This window comes from Otolemur garnettii, unplaced genomic scaffold (genome assembly GCF_000181295.1).
Source record: "Otolemur garnettii isolate 467f Iridium unplaced genomic scaffold, OtoGar3 scaffold00197, whole genome shotgun sequence".
Classification (NCBI taxonomy): Eukaryota; Metazoa; Chordata; class Mammalia; order Primates; family Galagidae; genus Otolemur; species Otolemur garnettii.
This window is the reverse complement of record NW_003852592.1, coordinates 799243-822079: the sequence shown is the minus strand read 5'-3', so window position 1 is coordinate 822079 and position 22837 is coordinate 799243. Positions and strand designations below refer to the sequence as shown.

The window sequence follows — 22837 nt, the reverse complement described above, 5'->3', positions numbered from 1 at the left end:
AGCCAGGAGGTGTAGGGGAGTGGGGAGGGCCGTCAGTGTCAGCCATGAGCGCCTGCATAGCCAGGAGGTGGAGGGGCAGCCCATGAGTGCGAGGCCCTGGCAGCTCAGTTTCCCACACTTCACTGTATGCAGCTTAACTCTTGGTCCTTGTTCTGAGGGTTGGAGGGGAGAGGCTGCTGCACTGTGAAAAGGGGGTTTAGAGTCCTTGTACCCTTTTAGAATGTGTGCTTCTTGGCCACAGGTGACCTCAGGTGCTAGGATGGAGGCTGGCACGGAATGGAGTGGAGGAGGTGTGCGCTCGCTGGAAGCGGCCTCATTCTTGATCTTGTCTCTTGTCTCCCTGCAGTGGGCTACCTTGAGAATGGAGAGGGGAGCCAAGGAGAAGAACCACCAGCTGTACAAGCCCTACACCAATGGTAAGGCTGGGCCCTGGCCTCGTCGTGAGCGGGGCACGTGGGGAGCACCCCGGGGCCTTGCATCCAGTGCACACTCTTCCGATGTGCACGTGTCTGCTGCCGTCCCCAGCCTGCCTTCTGAGGGGGTGTGCTCTCTCACAGGGATCATTGCAAAGGATCCCACTTCTCTTGAAGAAGAGATCAAAGAAATCCGTCGCAGTGGAAGTAGCAAGGCTCTGGACGACACTCCTGAGTTCGAGCTCTCCGACATTTTCTACTTCTGCCGGAAAGGAATGGAGACCATTATGGATGACGAGGTGACTAAGAGATTCTCAGCAGAGGAGTTAGAGTCCTGGAACCTGCTGAGCAGAACCAATTACAACTTCCAGTACATCAGCCTGCGGCTCACGGTCCTGTGGGGCCTGGGGGTGCTGGTCCGCTACTGCTTCCTGCTGCCGCTCAGGTGAGCACACGGCAGCTCAGCTGGCCGCCCCGGCCTGCCCCTTCAGAGGGAAGGGGCATGAGAGTCCCACTGGCCAGGCCATCGACTCTTGGGAGGGGAAACTGGTGATTGTCCTCTAAACGCCCTTGACTCCCAGTGTATCAGACAGAAATAGTTTGGTTTCTTAAAGACAAATTGCCTGTTGAGGTGGACCTAGTGCAGGGACAGGGATGCCACTGGGCCCTGGGCACGGCTCCTCCTTCCTGAAGCCTCTGCAGTGTGGAGGTGACAGTGAGCTCAACTTCAGTGTGAGCATGTGTCTTCTGGGTGTCCTGCCAGGTACCTTTAGGCGATGCCTCCTGTTGCTCCACAGAGAAACTGGGCTTCTGCCAGAGTTTTACGCCAAAGGGCAGGATAGGACAGCAGGGTGGCAGTGCCTGCGGGCAGGACAGCCAGCTGCAGGGTTTTCACTGTTCTAGCTGTACTGCCTGAGGAGAGGGAGTCAGCCAAGAGCCAGACCACAGTTCACTGTCAGCTTGGACTCAGAATGCTCTCTGCTTCTCACAGGCCTGCTGTGTGTCTAGGTGGAACTCTTGTCCGACTCTGAGGTGCCCAGAGCTTGGAGGAGGTTTTCTCGATGCCCACTTTGATTTTTACATGTCAGTTTGTACTTATCTGCACTTGTCTGCTGTGTTCTCATCTGTCATCTTGTTACAGGATAGCTCTTGCTTTCACGGGGATCAGCCTTCTGGTGGTGGGCACCACCGTGGTGGGATACTTGCCCAGCGGGAGGTGAGTAGAGTGCAGGAGCCACAGCTGTAGGACAGTCGGCTCTGGGAACAGTGGCTCAGAGAGGATCAGCCACTTACTTGGGTACAACCAAATCCCTGGAACTGAGATGGATAAAAGTAGCCCAGTGGTAACAGTGCCACCAGCAGTAAAGTTTTTTACTTTTTCTACTTGATCTGAGGCTATTCTTTCTGCCCTCCAGCCCTTATATTTGTCTTACTTTAAAGATAAAGGGGAGAGGCCACAAAAATGTCGAGTCCAGGACTCAGATGTTCACAGATGTTGTGGCATGTGTAGCGTTGAGCATTCTAGTGTGTTAATAGTGAAAGGATAAGGTTATAGAAAATAATTTGAAATGTAGGTAGGTTTTGTTTGTCTTTGTTTTCCAAGAAAATTTGCTTCCTGCGGGGAGCTGTGAAGCTAGTAAGTCAGTAAACTTAGTCTCTTCCACCGAGGTACTAGGTTGGACCCTCGCCTTGGCCTGCCTCTGGGTGTTGATGGGGAGGGGCTCTAGGAGACACCGGGCCTGCCTGTGCCAGCCATTGTCGATTGTCGGGCTATGAATTCTCAACCTATTAACTTTTGTGAATATAAGCAAGTCTCATTGTTACTTCTTTGTTTCCTCATAGGTAAACATAAAGATATTGATGTGTGACAGGATTTTAAACCATATGTATTAAGCTATGTTGGGTCATGGCTATAATCCCACACTCTGGGAGGCCTAGGTGGGTGGATTGCTTGAGCTCAGGAGTTTGAGACTGGCCTGAGCAAGAGTGAGACTCCATCTCCATAAAAATAGAAAAATTAGGCTCCGGGTCTGTAGCTCAGCAGCTAGGGCACCGGCCACATTCACCCAAGCTGGTGGGTTTGAATCCAGCCCAGACCTGCCAAACAACGACAGCTATAAGAAAAAAATTAGGCGTTGTGGTGGGCGCCTGTAGTCCCAGCTACTTGGGAGGCTGAGGCAAGAGGACAGCTTAAGTGCAAGAGTTTGAGTTGCTGTCAGCTGTGATGTCACGGTACCCTACTGAGGGTGACAGAGTGAGACTGTCGCAAAAAAAAAGTGGGTCACTATGGAAGTTTTGAGACAGACTGTGTTGTGATCCATTATTTCACTTCCAAGAAACACAGTTGTCGGTGTCCTCTCTGCTCCCCCGGCAAGTGTCAATTTGCTGGGCTTATCAGCTTTGCTGGGACGGCTTCGTTTGTTTCCACCTGCACAGATTTTACGTTTCTTGATTTTTATGTATCTCAGAACTTTTGTAATGACCCACTTTTTTATACAGATACTTTGCACTCATAAAGGGCTGTGAAATTGTTGGGGTCTGCAGCTTTTCCCGTCTTCCTCTGTGTAAAGCACAGCTCAGCGTCCTTGTCGTGTTGCAGGTGTAAGGAGTTCCTCAGCAAACACGTGCACTTGATGTGTTACCGGATCTGTGTGCGAGCACTGACAGCCATCATCACCTACCATGACAGGTGGGCTCCGTGCTGAGGACGAGGGGGTGGCCCTGGCCAGAGCCACCGCCCCCTGTACTGGGCCCAACAGGAATGCTCGTGGGGGCTGGGGGGTGTGTTCTGAATGAATTGTCTCACACTAATCGTCATTGCTTTCCATACATTTTAAACCAGGGAAAACAGACCAAGAAATGGTGGCATCTGTGTAGCCAATCACACCTCTCCTATTGACGTGATCATTTTGGCCAGTGACGGGTATTACGCCATGGTGAGATCTCTGCTCTTGGGTTCCTGAGGCCAGGCCTCTTTACTTCAGACGGGGAAGGAGGGAGGCTTCTGGGCCCTTCACAGAGCACTTCCTAAGGGTGTAACCTGGGGTTATGCACCAGCCCCCGACTTGGATCATCTCTTGGTAGGAGACACTTAGCAGAGTGATGTGGATAAGCTCATGGGGGTGGAAGTGGGGTGGGCCTTTGAGAATCTGAGCGTTGACACAGGGAGGGCTTAGCTTTATTACTTTGCTTTAGGGTTTTCAGTTATATTTCTGATATTACTGAAGAAAAGGAGAAATTTAAGATTGGAGGATTCTAGTAGTGAATCTAGTAGGTTCTAGTAGGTTTTTTGACAGTGAGAAACCTGCAGTTAGCAATCGAATGTCCAAGGTTGCAGAGTGTGGGGAGGACTTGAGTGAGGATGGCTTGCTCCTCATGACTTATTTGTCTGGGTTAGGTGGGGCAGGTGCACGGGGGACTGATGGGCGTGATCCAGAGAGCCATGGTGAAGGCCTGCCCGCACGTCTGGTTTGAGCGCTCCGAGGTGAAGGACCGCCACCTGGTGGCCAAGAGGTAAAGGGCGAGTGCTGCTCCCGCGTGTGGCCCTGTGAAGAGCACAGGTTTCAGGGGGGGTGGATCCTCACAGTGGGACTCTGCTGCTTCCACAATGAGCCTATGTACTGTTTCTCTCTATATAGTAATTTTTTCCCTAAAACATAGAATATAAAAAGTATAGAAACCTTAGTGTTATTTACCAAGTTAATAATGGTTCCTAACTTTTTAAATTCATCTACACATTGTAATAAAATATGAACTTTTACTCTTTTACTCTTATTTGAAATGTCAGAATGAATCCATTATCACAAAAACTAGCTTAAGACCAGGGAAGAAAGTTCTGCTGTGTTTTCAAACTTAAAAAACAAGGTGAATCAGGTGTAAGCAATGCTAAGAGATTTGCAGTGGACTTCGTGAAGGCTTGGTTGAGACCATCTTCCATAGGGTCAGATGAACCCTCCCCAAATTCTCTCCGCTGTATCTCAGGGTCAGAACATGGTCCAGCAGAGCTGTTAAGCAGCAGGCAGCAGATACATGGAGGGGGCCTCCTGCAGGGCCCTGAGGTGACTAGTGCCTCTGTGCACAGATGTTAATACCAAATTGAACATTTATATGAATTAGATAGCCGTCATCTGACTTTCTCTCCCCTTAAGAATTTATGAGCTTTAGGTTGTGGGTTTAAGAAGGATTGGGTCATAATTGTTAACTTGTTTTTACATATCTAAACTATGTCACATAAAAATCGGTTACTTATTGGTGAATGCATTTTGACAATAATGGGTGTGAGATTGTCTCACATGTCCTTTTCCTTTCCTTTTCTAAAGACTGACTGAACATGTGCAGGATAAGAGCAAGCTGCCCATCCTCATCTTCCCAGAAGGTAGGAAGGCCGCCTGCCGCTGAGAGCTTGGGGCATGTGGGAGCACGGCTGTGGGCTTGCTGGGAGCCAGGCCCCTCGGCCCTTGCTGGGGTTGTCTGCTTTCACTGTTAGGTCGATTGTAGAACTGAGAACTCAGGGAGATGCAGAGTTGGAGGTGAGTGTGCCATGCTGTGAACTTGCCGAGTGCAGGAGTCCTTCTGTGGTGTCACCAGCAGCATCTCCCCGCTCCTTGGGGAGCTCTGAAGGAGTTTCCCATTGGCTGAGAGAGGCCCTTAGTCTAGGCTAGTGTGTTCGTCAGGGAAGATGGTCCTGTGAAGAGAGGAGGGTAACACTGCAGTCTTAACTGTCTACTTAAGCGTTTATTCTAAGTTAGGTACATGATAGATTTATCCTGTTTGAGGAGCTGTTAGAAGAATTTTGATTACTATTATGATTTACTAGTGATCCATCTTGGGAAATTGAGAAATAAACTTTCTTTCCTTTTTTTTTTTTCTTTTTTAGAGACAGAGCCTCACTTTGTCACCCTCAGTAGAGTGCTATGGTGTCATAGCTCACAGCAACCTCCAGCTCTTGGGCATAGGCGATTTTCTTGCCTCAGCCTCCCGAGTAGCTGGGACTACAGGTGCCCGCCACAATGCTTGGCTATGTTTTTATTGCAGTTTGGCCAGGGCTGGGTTCAAACCCACCACCCTTGGTATATGGGGCCAGTGCTCTACTCACTAAGCCACAGGTGCCGCCCAAGAATTTTGATTATTATATTCAGTCTTTAGGAAACTCTTAATATCTGGAGTAAAAGAGCAACAAATAGCATTTTACTCTTCCCTGTCTTGTAGGAACCTGCATCAATAATACATCAGTGATGATGTTCAAGAAGGGGAGCTTTGAAATCGGAGCCACAGTCTACCCTGTTGCCATCAAGGTACAGACTTTCAAGGGTGCACGTTGTTATCATTGTGGCTGCCATGAAGGGGCGCAGGAGGGACAGGGGCTGGTACCACTGGTGCTCAGTTCTCTGCAGAGCAGCTTGGGGTTGGGCTCACGTGGGTAGACTGCTGGGGAGGGGAAGGCTGATGGTGCATAAGCCCCTTAAAGGCCTGGAGTGTGTGGACGCGGAGCAGCCTTGTGGGAATGGGGTGTGGCTGCCAAGCAGGGTTTGCAACCATAGGGCAAGGTGAGGGTGGGCAGGTCTTTATGCCAGTGCAGTGGAAGAAACCACTCCACTGCTCTGGGTTGTGGCCTCACCGCACGTACCAGCAGGCCATCACAACCAAGTGGATCCTGAGAGTTCATCTAATCTGTCCTCACTCTTCAGGACCTCAAGCTCCTTAGGAAGATGGGACGTAATCAGCCAGTCGTTTTTGTTTGGTTCCTCCTTTCTCTCACCTCTCCTCTACCTGATTTCATAAGGAACCCAGGGCTCACATCATTATTCCTACAGAATACAGGCTGCAGTGTGGCAGAGTATTGTGGCTGCACCTGAGAGCAGGCAAGACAGGGCACAAAGCTGAGTCAGAGTGTGCTTGGAATATAGTCTCCATGTTTTAGCAGGTGTCTGGGTTTCGTCTGAAGAACACTCTGTAGATAGAGTTCTGAGGTTCTTTTCCCCTGTCACGGCTGTGGGGAGAGGTGTTCCTCTTGGTTAGGTAAGTGCTTGCCAGCCAGAGGTCCAGGGCAGGTGTGGCCGCTGGACACTGGCTGCAGAGGGACTCTGAGGGATGTTTGCTGAGGATGCCGTGTCTGGGAACATAGTCTGGGAGCAGGCAGGGACCACCTGGGTGTGGGCCTGAGTGTGCGGTCGGCATTGTCTGGGGTGTGCAGCGGCCAGGTCCTTTACGGTGGGTGTGGATTAAGCCGTGGGCATCACTGTCTGCACACTGGTGGCCTTATGCTAAGTTATCATCCCCTGGAGGGGCTGGGGAGACACCCAGAGTTTGCGTTTTTGTTCTAACGTTAGTGCTTCTGGGCGGTGTTGATGGTGCTGGAGCCGTGGGCCCTCAGGAGCTGCGACTTCTCTCCAGAGTGAAATGCACAAACACCCACATGTCCTTTCCTCCAGTCCACAGAGGAAAGCCGAGCCTGGCTGGCAGGTTCTTTCCTCATTTTTGTGAAGCCTATGTTGGTAGCCAGACCGGCTTACCTTAGCAGTTTTAACAATTATATTTCCACCACATCATTATCTGGTTTTGAGGAACTTATTGCTATTTCAGGCTTTTGCCTTGTTTTTGTTTCTGCAGTTCCTATCTGCCCAGCCTGGAGTAAGAATCGGCCCTAAGCCAGGGGCTCTGACCTGTCACTCAGAAGTTGCCATCCACACTGTGCTTTGTAAACACAGTGGCTCTTATTTCTAATGACACGTATCATCAGGTGTATGTGTAATTTCATTTGGGTATTGTGAACTTACTAATAAGCCTTTGGTAATAAACCTAAATTTCTTAGTTTCTATAATTAAGTTTGAGTGGTTTTTTTGTGTTTAGGCCATAATCTTGGCAAAATTTCTAATTTTTATTCTGAGAATTTTAAAACTTAGGCTGGCAAAGCCTGTAAGATCAAACCCACACATGCCCACACAAGGTCTCCACGGCAGCACCTGCCTGGTGCTCCTTTCCATCTCTTTGAGGAGGGGAGTTTTTGGGGTTTTGTTTTCTTTTCGAGACAGAGTTGTTGTCTGTCCCCTAGGCTAGAGGGCCATGGCATTACAGCTCACAGCAACCTCCAGCTACTGGGCTCAAGCTATCCTCCTGCCTCAGCCTCCCAAGTAACTGGGACTACAGGTGTGTGCCACTAAGCCTTACTCTTTTTTTTTTTTTTTTTTTTTTTGAGACAAAGAGTCTCACTTTGTTGTCCTGGCTAGAGTGCTGTGGCGTCACAGCTCACAGAATCTTCAAACTCAGGGGCTCAAGTGATCCTCTTGCTTTAGCCTCCTAAGTAGCTGGGTCTACACGCACCTACCACAACACCCAGGTAGTTTTTAGAGATGGAGTCTTGCTCAGGCTGGTCACAAACTCAAGTAATCCACCTGCCTCAGCCTCCCAGAGTGCTAGGATTACAGGCATGAGCCACTGTGCCCGGTGGCTAATTTTTCAATATTACTTAGAGATGGGGTCTTGCTTTTGCCCAGCTTGGCCTCAAACTTCTGAGTGCAAGTGGTTTTCCCACCTCAGCCTCTCAAAGTGCTAGGATTATAGGGTGAGCCACCGCACCCAGGCGAAGAGGCATTTTTGACATTGGTGGCAGCTTGGTCCTGTGGGATAATCCTTGAAATTGTCTCCTTTGAGTTTTCTACTCTTGGTCCTGGGCACGTGCTCTGTGACCGCACAGAGCTTTATCTGCAGTAGGTCTTCAGACACCTGTAAGTCCCTCCCCTTGACAGCCTGGCTCTGCTGCTGCTCCTTGTCCACTGCCTCCCTGCCACTTGAATGTTTCATATTGCAAGAAGAGCTGCTGGCCGTGGACACATTTCCTGATGCCACTGAAGGTGCAGCCCTTGTCTCCTCATAGCTATTGACAAACGAAGCACCGGGTGCCCCTGTTTCCTGGTGAGCAGAAGGGGGCCTGCGTGTGAGGCCCGCCACTGTGGGGGTGTGCCATGCACAGCGGCACCTGATGAGCCTGCGTGCTTGGTGAGGAGTGCACACAGAAGCACGTCATAAGCTTTCTGATTGTCTCCTGCTTGGTCTGGTACCAGAAAGGATGTGAAAAAGTTGGTGGTTAGAAAATACTTTTATCAGCCAAATGACAGGCTATTGGAGCCAGACCTCACGGGGAGAGATGAGCAGGTGTGCGGAACGTTGGTGGTTGCCGACACTGGGGAGCAGGGGTGGGAGTATGTTCTCCCATCTCTCTATTTTGAGGTGTAATAATCGAGCAGACATACCTGTGAGTAAGACCTGAAACCAGTCAAAGAGGGAGCACTTTGCTTGAGGAGGGCTGCTAGGGGGTTAGTAGCAAAGGCTGGGTGGGCGGGAGACCTGCAGGGCCTGGGGTCCACTTCTGCCCAGTGGGTCCATTCACACAAGCTGCTGTTGACACTCCTTGTTGTTAGACCCACACACCTTTTTAAAATTTTTCCAGATTAACCTGAGGGTTCAAGCAACTAGGTTACAATATTTGCATTTGCCAGGGAGTCCCTCTTGTAGTGGAGTCCTGTCCCCTGGAGGTGTGCTGTACACCCTGACATTAAGGGAGCACAGCCATCCCCTCCCGCCTCCCCTCGTGCTCCACCCTTTCCTCCTAACTTGAGTTCTTCTCTTATGTAGGAGTGTATTAGACTGTCTCCTGGCCTCATATTAGTTAATGTTGAGTGCATTGGTTACTTGCTTTTCTATTCTTGTGACATTTCACTAAATGTTTCAGCTCCACCCAGGTTAATACAAAGGCTGTAAAGTCTCCATCTTTTGGCTGAATAATATTCCATGGTATACACATACCAGAGCTTGTTAATCCATTCCTGAGTTGATGGGCATGTAGGCTCTTGCCACCTCTTGGCAATTGTAAATTGAGCTGCAATAGTCTAGTGCAAATGTCTTCTGATAAAAGGATTTTGTTCTTCTGGGTAGATGTGCAGTAATGGGATTGCAGGATCAAATGGGAGGTCCAGCTTGAGTTCTTGGCGGGTCCTCCATGCGCGTGTTGTGACCCCCACCCCCCTGTCTTCCAGTATGACCCTCAGTTCGGTGATGCCTTCTGGAACAGCAGCAAATACGGGATGGTGACCTACCTGCTGAGGATGATGACTAGCTGGGCCATCGTCTGCAGCGTGTGGTACCTGCCTCCCATGACCAGAGAGGTAGAGCCCCAGCAGAGGCCCGCCTTCCCCTCCAGGTGCTGTGGCCTGGGCTGAGTGGTCTTGTTTGTTCTTTCTTACAGACAGATGAAGATGCCGTCCAATTTGCAAATAGAGTGAAGTCCGCCATTGCCAGGCAGGGAGGCCTTGTGGACCTGCTGTGGTGAGTTTAGAGCCTGACGGTATCAGCCAAGTCTAAGAGATATGAGTCTTCAAAGCAGGAGCTGAGTCATCAGCTGCACTGACATTTAATTCTCCTCGGTGTGGAAAATTAAACTTGCTGGCTCCAGGGGAGCAGTCAGAATTGTTTGCCTAGACCTCAGGAGTCAAGGTGCTGGACTGAAGCAGGTGACACTCCCCTTTGTGGGTTGGCCATCGTGTCAGGGCACCCCATGTTCTCATCAGGTGGAGATGCTCTGACGCTGATCTGAAAGCCTTGTAGGAGCGCGGACTTTTCCTGTCATTGTATTTGGCAAAACTGGACCATCCTTAGAAAGGCAGAAGTTTCTTTCATTGCATTTAGTTTGTTACCTAATTGAGCAGGAGTTGGCTTAGTTCTGTGAAGAGTAAGTGTTTTAGGCTTTGTGGACTGTATGGTGACTTCTGACTTACCTTTGCCATTGTCATGTGAAAGCATCCAGGACAGCACGTAAACAAACAAGTGTGGCAAGTGAAACTGTTTACCGAAACAGGTGTTGTTCTGGATGTACGGCCTGTGGCCATAGCTGACCAGCGTCCACTCTAGAGTAAGAGGTGGTTATGGCTCAAGTACAGGAGGTTGGTAGGGATGAACGCTGGTTCCTGGGAACTTTTTCACCCCTAACGCCCTTTGGTTTAAGTGCAAGCATCAGCTGTGAAGGGCATTTGACTTAGTTGGACGTTATGAGGAAGAAAAAGGAGAAATTCAAATTTTAACCTGAACCATGGATTCTCAGGGAATAGCCTGGCCCAGCATCTGTCGAGCCCCTGCTGTGAGCACTGTGTTGCTGGTGCTTGTGCAGTTACCTCATCTTCCCAGTCCCATCCTACAGACGAGAGACTGAAACTCAAGTCACTTTTTCCCAAAGTCTTAAAATGAGCATTGGAGCTGGGTGCTGAGCCCGTCAGGCAGGCTTCTCGGGCTTGAGACTCACCTCCACGTCCTCATGTCTAGGCCTAGCAGAGACAAGGTGGCTGCTTTGAAGAACACATCTTTGCTGTGGGCTTTAAAGGATGTAGCAGAAAGTTTTGTACGTTACTGGAGGTGGTGATAATTGTAGGGTTTGGGTGGAAGTGGGCCTGTGAAGAAGCCCCTGTAGCCTGGCAGATTGTGTTGCAGGGTGTTGCAGGGTGATGTGGGCCACAGAGGCCAGGACTCGGAGACACGGCCTGAGGAGCTTGAGCCTGCTCGTCCTGTGGTGCTGTCTCCTGAGCACAGAGGAGTAAGGACGTGCGGTTCCCCTTACGTTGGTTCTTTGTGTGCATTCACAGTACCCCTGGTCTGAAGTGCACAGACTGCATTTTACAGATCGATTTTTCAGAGCCTCAGTATTTCTTAAAGCGTGTTTCTCCCTTCCATGATGCCAGGAAGCCTCTTTTACTCTCTGTAAGGTGAAGGTGAATGTTGGAGTAAGAAGGATTTGTATGAGTGGTGAATTCTGGCCCTGGGGTAGAGAGGGTGGGTGAGGGCCGATTCCTGAGGTCATCCTAACGAGAAGGCCGTGCGCGGTGTGCTCCTGTTTCTGGGAGGTTTCCCTTGGGTTGACCTCCCTGTGGTGTGGGGGTGCCAGGAAGCCTTCTCTGCTGTGACGGCCGCCTTTCTCTGACAGGGATGGCGGACTGAAGAGGGAGAAGGTGAAGGACGCGTTCAAGGAGGAGCAGCAGAAGCTGTACAGCAAGATGATAGTCGGGAACCACCAAGACAGGAGCCGCTCCTGAGTGCCACCTCGTGCTGGCCAGCCACGCCCGAGTCCTGCCCGCGAGCCAGCTGGAGTTGCTGCCACTGCCGCCGCCCCCTGCTGCCTCCTCCCAGACTCAGGCTCTGCCAGGCTGCTCTGGCCTCGGGGACGCCAGCTGCCTAGAGCCACACCAGGAGCCCTCTGTGGCCTGAGCGAATCCTGGGTGAATACTGGGTGTCAACTGCCCAGGAGGAGATGCCTTCTTGTTTCTTTCACGATAAGTCCGTTGGAGGAACGCAATTAAAGTCAGCTGCGCCTGTGCGTGTGTGCAGGGCTGAGTGATTGGGAAGAACCGGTCACAGTCTCGTGTTGGGGGCGGCGTGATGTTGGTTTGTGATGAGTGCCCACGTGCCAGGGACTTTGCTGGGGGCACCTGGTCTTGCGAGAGGCACCGTGGAAGCAGTGTAGCTTGCTTCAGCCTGACCATCACCCCCAGCCTTGGAGGTCTGCAGACTTCGTAAAAAGAACAGTCTTGTCTGTAGGGGCTTTCAACAAAATGAAGGTTTTAAATTGTTGTGCTGTTGCTTATGGAAAGTTCTAGAGTGGGGGGAAGAGGCCAGTGGGCCGATGGCTGCGGTGAGACCTGTGAGTCCTTCTGTGTTCAGACTCCAGGGCCGAGCCTGAGTGCCCGTGGGACTCTTTGTTTAATGTGTGCCTCAGTTTCCCCATCTGTAACGTGGGTCAGGAGGGGGAAGGTGGGGACGCCTACCTCTCAGGGTGGTTGTGGGGATCAAAGTGCTCCCGTGAGTGAAGGACACGCAGTGTTCAGTGTTACAAGTTCAGGGCCATGGGATGGGGCAGGACGGGTTCTGAGCTCGAGCTGCACGGGGCTTTGGATTTGTTTTTGTGAGTAAATAAAATTGGATGGTGAATGAAGTGGGGGACTTTTCCATTCACTCTTTCTCCCTGGATGTAGCCATATATTTCCTATGAAGATTTCAGTTGTTTATTTCCTATTTCCTATGAAGATTACAGTTCTTAATTGATCATTACCCTGGAGTGTGGGTTCTCCTTGCCATCTGGGTGAGGAGTAGGGCAGTTGAGACAGGTTTGCCTGCCGCTGGTTCATCCAGGGTCCCAGCCTAGTCTCGGTTTCTCCACAGATGGGCGCCATGGAGTAGAGGAGAGTGAGCTGGGGAGACTTGAGGATGGCAGGTGTCTGGAAGTGAGGATGGGCCAGCAGTGAGGGAGCCCGTGGGAGGCTGGGGCAAGTGCCGGGGATGGGGGTGGGGGTGGGGATGTGCAGTAGGTTTCTACAAGGCCCCAGGGGTACTGCAAGTATTCCCAGCCTCCTGCTTGTGGCTGTGTTGAGGGGGAGTTCTTGCTTTTGGGGTCCACCGATTTCAAATCCTCAGGAGAATGTTACCGCAGCCCACTCACCACCCACCTCCTATTGCCTCTGACGCCCACTGTGGCACAGCCCCCACCTCTCGAGACTTTGCACCAACTGTGGTAAGTGTCTGGTCTTCAGGGTCGCCCTCTGGTGTGGGGTTCTCCTGGTGGTTTATTCCTTCCGTGTTCTGCACGGCTCTTTACCAGTGTGTCTTCTGCTTGTTAGTGGCTTTGCCTTGGCGACGTCCTGTGTTGCACTCTGAGATGGGAGATGGGCTTGGGGGTGATCAGCCAGTGGGGAAGAGAGGCTGCTGGTCCCTGCAAACTGAAACCGCCAGCATCTTAATCCAGTGCTTGTGATATGCGTTCAGCTCCATGGATGCTCCATCCCCCTTATCCAGAGACCCTGCAGGTCCCGGATGGCCAGCCGTTGAGAAGCTGGTGTTGGATAACCAACTGGTCTGGCATGGCTCACACAGTGGGAAGTCCGCTTGCTCTGTGGCCAGATTAAGAAGGAAACCAGTGGTGGGGTCAGCGGCAGGCGCAGGCAGCTTCCAGTTGGTCCTGGGAGCAGACCTGGTGCTCTCTGATGTTCCCTGATTGAGGCTTAGTGACCTCAGGGATCTGCTTCACTTCTGAAAATTCTATGTTTTTTAAACCTGTAGTTCAAACTTTGACTTTGGTCTGTAAAGTCTTTTGAGTTTTGAAATAAGAGAGGTCTGAATCTGTTGCTTCCTCTGAGTCTAAAAGGTTAGGGCTGCGGTGACACTGAGCTCCACTGGAGGGGGTCTAGGCAGATGTGGGGCTGGGTGGTTTTGATTGTGGATCTTGGACAGACGTTTTTTTTCTATACTTTTTTTTTCTTTTAAAGAGATAAGTCTTGCTTTGTCACCCAGGCTCACGATGATCATGGCTAACTTCAGCCTCAACTCCTGGACTCAAGTGAGCCTCCCATCTCCTACCTCAGCCTCCCAAGTAGCTAGGGCCACAGGCAGATACATCACCCTGCGCAGCTAATTTTTTAATATTGTGCAGAGACAGTCTCACTGTGTTGCCCAGGCAGGTCTTGAACTCCTGGGCTCAAGCCACTCTTGCGTTAGCCTGCCAAGTGCTGGATCAGAGGCTTGTGCCACTACTCCTGCCCTGAGGAGTCACATTTTTTCACTCAAATGTGAAACTTTATTGCAGCTAGTTAAGAGGGAGCTTTCAATAAGGCTAGTAAAATTACCTCGACAGTGGACGCACACTGGAAGTCTCGAGTCTGTCAGCAGAGCTGGAGCTGGCAGGTTCTGTCGAGGGTATTGATCTTCACTCCATTGGAACCCATGCTGTGTGCTGCCCTTCAGAGCTTTCAAAGGCATGATGAGCTGGGCGGGGCTCCAGGGCCCCAAATGCCTACATCAGGGCAGTGATAGGCATTCTAGAGCACCATCCTCTCTCAGACCATCACAGCTGACTAAGGTGGGTACCAGTGCTATTGCCCTGTGGAAACCTGGACCTAAAAGTCCTGCACTTTCCTTCCTGCAGTTGATCAAGAACTCGGGCGTCTGTGGGATGTGCTCCCACTGTGCCCTGATGCCTGGAGGAGTCCCATGTCTGTGTGGCCCGGCCGTCGGGCTGGGAGGGCAGCTGCACACACACTGCCTCTCGGCAGGGTTGGAGGCGCCAGCGGCCATCCGTCTTCCCTTGCACGCACACCCCTCTCCGCCAGTCAATACGTCTCCGATGGGAAAGTTAATAAATTTTGCTCTAGATTAAAAGTATTGATCATTTCATTTGTAAACGATAAATAAAAAGGGGGAACTTTTCATTGCACCAGGGGTGGTGTCTGGTGTATTTTGTGGGTGAGATTGCGCTGGCCGCGGGGGTGGGCTTCTCATATGCATTCCTGCTGGCCGCCGCATCGATTTCCTATTAGTCTCCCAGCACCACCCAGTAACACATCATTTCAGTACCTGCTATTAATGGTCTTTTGATAAATAATCACTTGTAAGTCAATAAATTTTTATTAAACAGTGTGGCTCTTTGATTTATTAAAATCCAACCGTGTTTGTCTGGGAGAAAAGGGATGCTGAATTGAAGTGGAGGTTTTCATACATCTTCCTGACGCCAGGCAGTCACCGCACACTCCAGAGAAAAACAATTGCATTTTAACAGAAACAAAACAGCCAAGTTGGGAACTTGGGCTCAGGGAAACTTTATCTCCGTCAGTCTGAGGCTCACTCTGTGGGGAGCAGCTGAGGGCGCTGAGTTAGGAACTTGCTGTTGGTTTCTGAGTGCTGGGTGGGGCCAGGCCCTACTGTCCAGGCCCTGGAGCATGTCCCCTCTGCGGGCGTCAGGTCCACAGCTAGGCTGGACAGGGGACTCTGTAGCTGCCTTCCTGGTGACATTGACACCAGTTAGATCGTGTGCAGGAGGACCTGCTGAGCGACATCAGTTTTGTGGAGATGGCTGTATGGGTAATTTTTGAAAGTGGGCCAATAACTGGAGATCAGAAATCTTTGTGAGATTTTCATTGGTGTGAAACTTGCCACAAAGGTTTTGGCACCTTTTTGCTGAGACAACACAGCCCCAGACAGGTGGTTTTCTATGGAACAACCCAACCACTAAGGGTAGATAGAACCAGAATCCTCAGGGCAGAGGGAAGTTGTAGGAAAGGGGTCCTATAAAAGGAGTGTTTGGAGCAGTCAAGCTCCTTGCCCCTCCAGCCAGTGCTGCTGGCTTCCCATTTGCTGGTGGAGCTGAAAGCAGGTTACTGGTGGGACGCCCAGTGGAGGGTGCTACGGCTTCACCTCCTGCAGGCTGTCCTTGGATTTTCTTTGCTCTCCAGACCTTGAAGGTGACTAGGAAGCTGGAGAGTGGGAAGCAGGTGGGAGTGTCTCTCAGACAGGTGAGTGGAGTGTTAGTGCTGTGGTTTTCAGGAGCATGGGCTGGTCTGTGCCTATGCACAGGAGTCTGCTGAGGCGGCCTAGTGTCCACAGGAGCCCTGGGTGCAGTAGCTGGTGCGGTGGTGCACCAAGCCAGGGGCTCTGACGGCAGCACAGGTGAAGCTTTCAAAACATAAGGGACGTTTTGCATCTGTTTTATGTGTACAAACTTCAAGTCCACCGTACGGTACATAGAAGACCGGGGGACTTAACCTCTAGCCTGTGTCCATTTTACCCTCACAACCCATGGTCACATCCATTCCACTCTCTTAGGTTGTGGGGTTGGAGAATCATCTTGGGGCTTCCTGTGTACCCTAAGGCATGTTAAGCTGTGGGAAACGGGTTACTTGCTTGTCCGCCACCATTACATTGCAGCTGCTTTGGGGAAGTGCAGGGGCATGGTTCTGCTCAAAGGAGAGATGAGAGCATTTGGGCCATCGCTTCTTGATGTCACCAGAGGGCAAGAAGCCAAAGCAAGGGGCAGGTGAGGAGGCCTGACGCTCCCAGAATGGAGCCCTGGTGCTCACCAGAGAGCAGGAAGCCAAAGCAAGGGGCAGGTGAGGAGGCCTGGCGCTCCCAGAATGGAGCCTTGGTGCTCCTGGAGGCCCCCGTGACTTTCTCTCCCTGGACCCCACAGGTCCCAAGCTCATTTTGAGAGTGCTTGAACCCCTCTGAATGGCAGCCTGGGCACTGCATGGCTTGGAAGGTTAGCCATTGTGCACCCCATCCAGAGTTTCAGGCAAAGACATTTGAGGCTCCCCGTGCCCATCTTGCCCTGTGTTGGAGTGTGGACGGACACCTTGCTCCTCCCTGCTGGTCCTGTGCAGCCCTGCAGGAGGGGCTGGGAGGTGCCTAGCCCCCGCGGGTCTCAGCTCCTGCACTCAGCAGCAGGCCAGGCCAGGCAAGGCTGCCTCAGCCGAGATTGATCCCCCAGCTACGATTTGTCATTTCAACTCGGCAGGCGCTGCTTTCTCTTGCTTCAGGAGGCCCCTTCGACACCTGCTTTATTTTTCTTCCTGCCCTGACGTGACGGGAGACAGGTGTTAAACTACTTAATCACTTTAAAATTGTTTTAATTTTCTGTTTTTTATTGATCTCTCCAGCACCAATTAATCAGCTCACTGGACCAGGCAGTTAGTACATTAAAAATTGTCAGGGAGGCCGTGCATCTTACAAAATGTCTAAAAAATATTCAGCTGGCAAATTTCGTTTTTCTTTGGCATGCAACAGTCCTTGGCCCATGGAACTCCCGCTGGGGGAGGGCCTCTGCCTCCAGGCTCTCGTGTCGGGGAGCACTGAGGGTGTGGAAGAGCGCTGGCCGGGCCCTCCTGGAGGCCAAGACCAGGCCGGTGTCCTCACCCCTGTGCCGCCGCCTTCCCTCTGCCTTTGTTCTCTCTTTCTGGAATGTTCCTGGATCTCCCTGCCCAACGACACAGATTTGTGGAAGGCAGCACTTCTTCTGTGCCCTGTGTCCTGACCCCACAGGGCTGCCCATCGGTAACTGCCCCTGTGTTAGATTTCCAGTCGCATGGTTTTTGCGACAATGCCAAAAATACCTCCCCTGGGGCAGAGGCCCACTCAGCTTGGTGGCGTTGCCGGCTCCTGCTGGCAGGCAATGGTATGGCACACTGCCCCCTCCCTGGCACCCCTGTGATGGGCCTGCAGCCTTTCCAGGGAACGTTCTGGGCAGCCCCACCCTGCCCTGCCCCACCCCCACCAGGTCCTGTGCTGCAAACTTTTGCCACTTGTCTGTTATCACCCTCTCGAAAATGATTTATTAGTTGCTCAGCTATACTTTCTGAATTAAATAAAATATGGACAGAATAACCAAGAGCTTCCATACCACTTCTTGGGCGGTGGGAATTTCTTTCCGCTTTTCCTGTTTTTGCCTGATTTTATATCACTCTCCAAGGGCAAGCCCCTTCCCCTTCTCTGGGCACTTTAACCACAAGGCACCCTGTCTGGGTGGTCTGGGTGGTGGGGTCCCAGCAGCAGCTCCTCCCCTGCGTCCCTGTCACAGCCCTTCCTCCAGGCTCCACTGCTGTGGGAAAGGGCACACGGGGCTCCCCCGAGGTGCAAGCCCAGCCCTGAGGCTCGGGGACCCCAGCTCCCCAAAAGGACAGGGAGCCCCGCATTTGGGGGAGCTGCAGGGCGTGGACTCGGGGCAGGGCGGGCAGACTTATCTCTGCACCCCACCCACTTGGTATTAATTGTTGTATGATTGGGCAGCACGTATAATCTCGTATTGATTTTCTCTCTGGACGCCACAGCTTTATTTGCTCACATATGCCTTGTGTTTAATTGGCGCTTTGCTCTGGAAACAGGAGATCTTATCGGCCTGTGTGGTCTCTTTTCCTGGGGCACATAGGCACGCACACCCCGCCCAGCCCCGCTGGGCTGAGGGACAAGGAATGACCTGGAAGAGCTTTCTGTAGCCTTGACCCCACAAGCTGTGGCTGGCCACCCTGCTGTGAAAGCGTGTGTGATGACTGGAGAAACGCCGGGTTTGGAGTCAGGCAGGACACAAGTCCACCTGCTCCCTTCAGGGGCCTTCAGGCTAACCTCTGGTCACTCCTTATCTGAGGAAGAGGCAGAGAGCCTGCTTCAAAAATTCCTGGAGAGTTTCTGTGCACCACCTGCCCAGAGCCTGTGCTCAGTAGCAGCTCAGGAGAAGCCGCTCCTTGGTCGGACAGTCCCTCTCGGCTGGTGTGGCTGCACATGGGGACAGCCAGTGGGGAGGACCACAGGCATGTGCATCAGGGAAAGGCAGGCTCCCATCAACCACCCCTGTGTCCATGTGGGGAGGGTAACCTCTGCTCCTGGGGACTTGCTCCAGCCTCACACTCTTAGGACGGCCTCTCTGGCCTCCGGCCTGGTCCTCACATAGCCAGGGCCCAGATCCGGGCTTTCTGTCTTTCTCTCTCTGGCTGTGGCCAGGCACGGGGGCTGGCCTGCCCCAGGCTTTCTGTATAGTAAAAGGAAGACAGAAAGGCCAGAGGTAAACAGTAATTTCCTATTGACACAACATTAATTCTCCTGCTTCGACAGGTGAATGTGCTTTCACTCACTGGCCAAGATTAATGGTATTTGTTTACTAAGAGGCCTAATGAGGGGCTTTTGAACTCAGCCCTTCTAGACGGGCAGAGGGGAAGGCGGCTGAAGACTGTGGTTCAGGGCAGGGGAGAAGTGGCCTCTCTCCACAACTTCCACCCCACTGCTCCTGATTAGAAGCCGGCGGCTTTTCCTGCTGTTGGCAGGAAGGAAGAACTGCTGGCTAAGGAACGTGAGCTGTGTGTGTCCTGTGCAAGAGACCTTCGCAAGGGGTCTGCAGGTCAGCTTGCCCCTCCCTGGCCTGTGTGCACTGGGTCCTCCATCTATGTGCAGCCAAGGCCACTGTCGCGTGTAGAATCAGCCTTAGTTTCACAGCTCTGAGGAGCAAAAACTAGTATTGGAGAGGACGGGCTCAGGTTTCTGGGGTGGAGCAGCTGGCAGGAGCATCAGAGCAACTAAAGATGCCTGTCACATTTGAGAGGAGACTCTCCGACCCACGAGTGACAGTGACGTGAGAAGAGTGGATCAGAGCAGTTTCTGATTTGAGGCTTTGCAGATTGAGCACAGCCCCTATAGGATAAGAGGAGGCCTCCAGCTTGACTCCTACTAGAACAGCCCACAGCGGGCCAGGAAGGAGGCTGCAGGGCTGGGGCTGCTCCGGTTCAAGGCTTTTCCAGATCTGAGGACCACCAGGATCTCCTGAGGTCTTCCTCACCTGGTGGGGGCAGCCCAGGCCACATCTGTGAGCAGCCACCGTCAGCAGGCCTCTGTGAAACAGAGCGTCCAGTCCCGGGTCAGAGCAGTACTAGGAGCTGCAAGCCCAGCACTGCTTCCTTTTCCAGAACACAGCAACAGTGACTCAGCAAACTCTGCTAATGCAGGGTCTCTTGAGCAAAAAATAAATAAAACCTTAAGCCCTGAGAGCTGATGGAGGGTTTATGCTATGAGACCTTGCACAGACAGGTCTGCCGCAGGGCTGCTGTGTGGGGTTGGTGGGGGGAGGGAGGGCGGGACACCTGCAGGCCTGTCACTCTCACCTCTCCTAGGGAGAAGGTCCAGGCCCCACGCTGCTTTGCTTCTGCTCCTGCTGCCACTCTGCAGTACGGAAAAGCTCCAGAACTCAGTTTAGGTCCTTTGTGAGCTCTCCAAGGTACACAGAGAGATGAAGCATGTGGTGTCAAGCTACTTAGAAAATCACTCTTCCTCACAGTTGTCCGCCCCCATTGCCCTGGGGCATTGTTAGCCAGGCCCTGTCCAGGGCCACCCTCCTCTCACCCTAACCTCCACCTACTGAGTCAGAAATACCCACGAGGGCCCTGGAGTCTGTGCATCTGACGAGTCACCATCAGGCATGTCTGGAAATCTCCCTAAATGAACACTTCTGGCTGTGGGAGTCTGTTCCATCCTGGAATACTGGTAGGAAGCTACGATAGCAGAACCACTCCCAGAAAGATGATGTTTGCTGTAAAAAATGTACTAACACATATCTAACCAGCACATCTTTGGTTAGAAAACTTCATCTAGTCCTCTGCATGGCAAGGGGACACAGCCTGGCTCAGAGCTGGAAGACCCAGGCTCTGTCCCAGGTCTCACACTTAGCCAAGTTTTAACCTCTGACAAAATCTCCTCAATGCTCCAATCCTCACTTTTCTCATTTGTGAATTGGGAATAAAACCAACGGCTAGTCTCTTTGAGAAATAAAATGAATGCTTAAGAATGCAATTCCTATCAAAAATTCCAATGTCATTTTTCTCAAAATAAGAAGAAACAATCTTAAATTTCATATAGCATCAGAAAAAATGGTAATCATGATCAAAAAGAGCAAAGCCAGAGGCATCACAGTACTGGGTTTCAAGATACAGGACAAAACTACAGCAGCTAAAACAGCATGGTGCTGGCAGACACATAGATACACCCACCACCCATGGCACAGAATCAAAAACCCAGATCTCTCGAACGAGTGAGAAGAGGGAACAAGAAATAACCTGGGTGGAAATGATGGGAAATGAAGAGGTAGGATGGGGCCAGGAGGGCTGACATAGCTCAGCCAGCCGGCACTCAACTGTGGAAGCAGCCTTATTTATAAACACCCATTAGACAAGAAATAGGATGGGATTGGGAGGACTGACGCAGCTCAACCAGCCAGCACCCAACTGCAGAAGCAGCTTTATTTATAAGTATCTTTAACAAGGTAAATCTGGTAAGGATTAACATTAAGGAGGAAAAGCTGTAATAAGGAAAGTTTGTAGGGGCTACGTGACTTTTGGCAGGTGAAAAGAAAGTTAGTCTAGGAGGAGAAGTGGCTGAGGGTGTTCCCTGAACACTTCCCCAGGCTATGAGGGGCCCTGCCAACTCTCAGCCCGTTCCCCACACCCAGAAACAAACCTATACATGCACAGTCGGTTTGCAACAGAGACCCCAAGAACACACAATGGTAAAAATGTATTCTCTTCAATAAATGGCATCGGGGAAACTGGTTCTCCACATGCAGAAGAATGAAATAGGACCCTTATTTCCTATCATATGCAAAAACAACACAAATTGGATTAAAGACTTAAGTGTAAAAAGTATAAATCCAGAAATTATAATGTGTCTAGAAGAAAACATGAGACAACTACATGACTCTCTGGGCAATAATTTCCTAGATTTGACCCCAAAAGCATAGGCAACAAAAGCAAAAATAGACTAATAGGATTACATCAAACTTAAAATCTTCTGCACAGCAAAGAAAACAAAAGTGTGAAGAGACAGCCCAAAATCAGTACAGGGATTAATATTCAATATATATAAAGAACTCAACTCAATAGCAAGAAAACAAAGACTCCAACTTAAAAACAGGCAAGGGACCTGGACAGATATTTCTCAAAAGAAGACATACAAATGACCAACAGATATATAAAAAACTGCTCAACAGTGATGATCACTAGGTAAATGCAAGTTAAAATCACAATGAGACATCACGTCACACCTGTCGGAATGGGCATTCTCAAAAAGACAAGTGTGTGGGCAAGAGCGTGAATAAAAGGAAATCTTCGCATGCTGTTGGTGGGAATGTGAATTAGTACGTCCATTATGGAAAACAGCATAGAGGTTCTTCAAAAAACCAGAAATAAAACAACCACGTGTTCCAGCAATCCCATCGCTCAGCATATATCCAAAGGACTTGAGATTGGGATCTCCGGGAGACACGTGCCCCGCCAGGTCCGTGCAGTGTTATCCATAGCAGCTGAGATGTGGAATCAGCCTGAGTAACTGTCAACAGATGAATAAATAAAGAAAAGGCAACATATATACACAGGGAATGAAATTCAGCCTTAAAAAAGAAGGAAATCTTGTCATTTGAGACAACATGCAGTGACCATTACGCAAAGTGAAGTAAACCAGTCACAGGAGGGCAAATAGCAGTGCATGTCTGGACTTATCTGTGGAATCATAGTGGAACTTCTGGGAGCAGAGAGCAGCATGGTGCCTGCAAAGGCTGGGGGCCAGGTGGGAGAATGACGGCCAAAGGTACAGAATCTCAGCTGACAAGGGGAATGAGCCTTTTTTGAGATCTATGGCACAGGGTGGCGAATTCAGTTAATAGTAGCACATTGTTCATTTCTAAATTTCAAATGGTCTGGCCACAAAAAATGGCAAGTCTTTGAAGGGATGGGTATGCTAATTAGCCTGATTTAATGAGTCCACATCGTAGTCATCAGTCGTAACCTCTACTTTGTACCCTTCCAAACATGCACAATCATAAACTGTCCATTTATAATAAAATCTAAATTCAATAAAATAACAGCACAAGTAGCATGCAAGGAAGAGTTTTGTAAAACCACGGACTGCGGCAGTACGTACAGTCATATCGTTAAAAATGGGGATTTGTGGGTGCTGCTCTTTCTGTATCACATGGTCTCATTTAAGCCCAGCAAACTCTAAATTTTAGGTGATGTAGACACTGATTCTTTTTTTTTTTTTTTTTTTTTTTTGAGACAGAGCCTCAAGCTGTCCCCCTGGGGAGCGTGCCGTGGCAT

General features: G+C 50.8%; 1 protein-coding gene across 1 annotated transcript in view; it reads left to right on the top strand.

Annotated features, from left to right (window-relative positions):
- The window catches only part of GPAT4 (glycerol-3-phosphate acyltransferase 4), a 20310-nt gene extending 7926 nt beyond the window's left edge, over nucleotides 1–12384 (top strand). Inside the window, exons 2-12 of the mRNA XM_003801075.3 lie at nucleotides 347–416; nucleotides 558–858; nucleotides 1555–1629; nucleotides 3013–3102; nucleotides 3256–3349; nucleotides 3811–3926; nucleotides 4733–4788; nucleotides 5622–5707; nucleotides 9446–9574; nucleotides 9655–9734; nucleotides 11380–12384. Coding sequence (XP_003801123.1) covers nucleotides 347–416; nucleotides 558–858; nucleotides 1555–1629; nucleotides 3013–3102; nucleotides 3256–3349; nucleotides 3811–3926; nucleotides 4733–4788; nucleotides 5622–5707; nucleotides 9446–9574; nucleotides 9655–9734; nucleotides 11380–11488 — 1206 coding nt within the window. The 3' untranslated portion in view covers nucleotides 11489–12384. The remainder of the gene's footprint in view (nucleotides 1–346; nucleotides 417–557; nucleotides 859–1554; nucleotides 1630–3012; nucleotides 3103–3255; nucleotides 3350–3810; nucleotides 3927–4732; nucleotides 4789–5621; nucleotides 5708–9445; nucleotides 9575–9654; nucleotides 9735–11379) is intronic.
- The last annotated feature ends 10453 nt before the right edge of the window (nucleotides 12385–22837 follow it).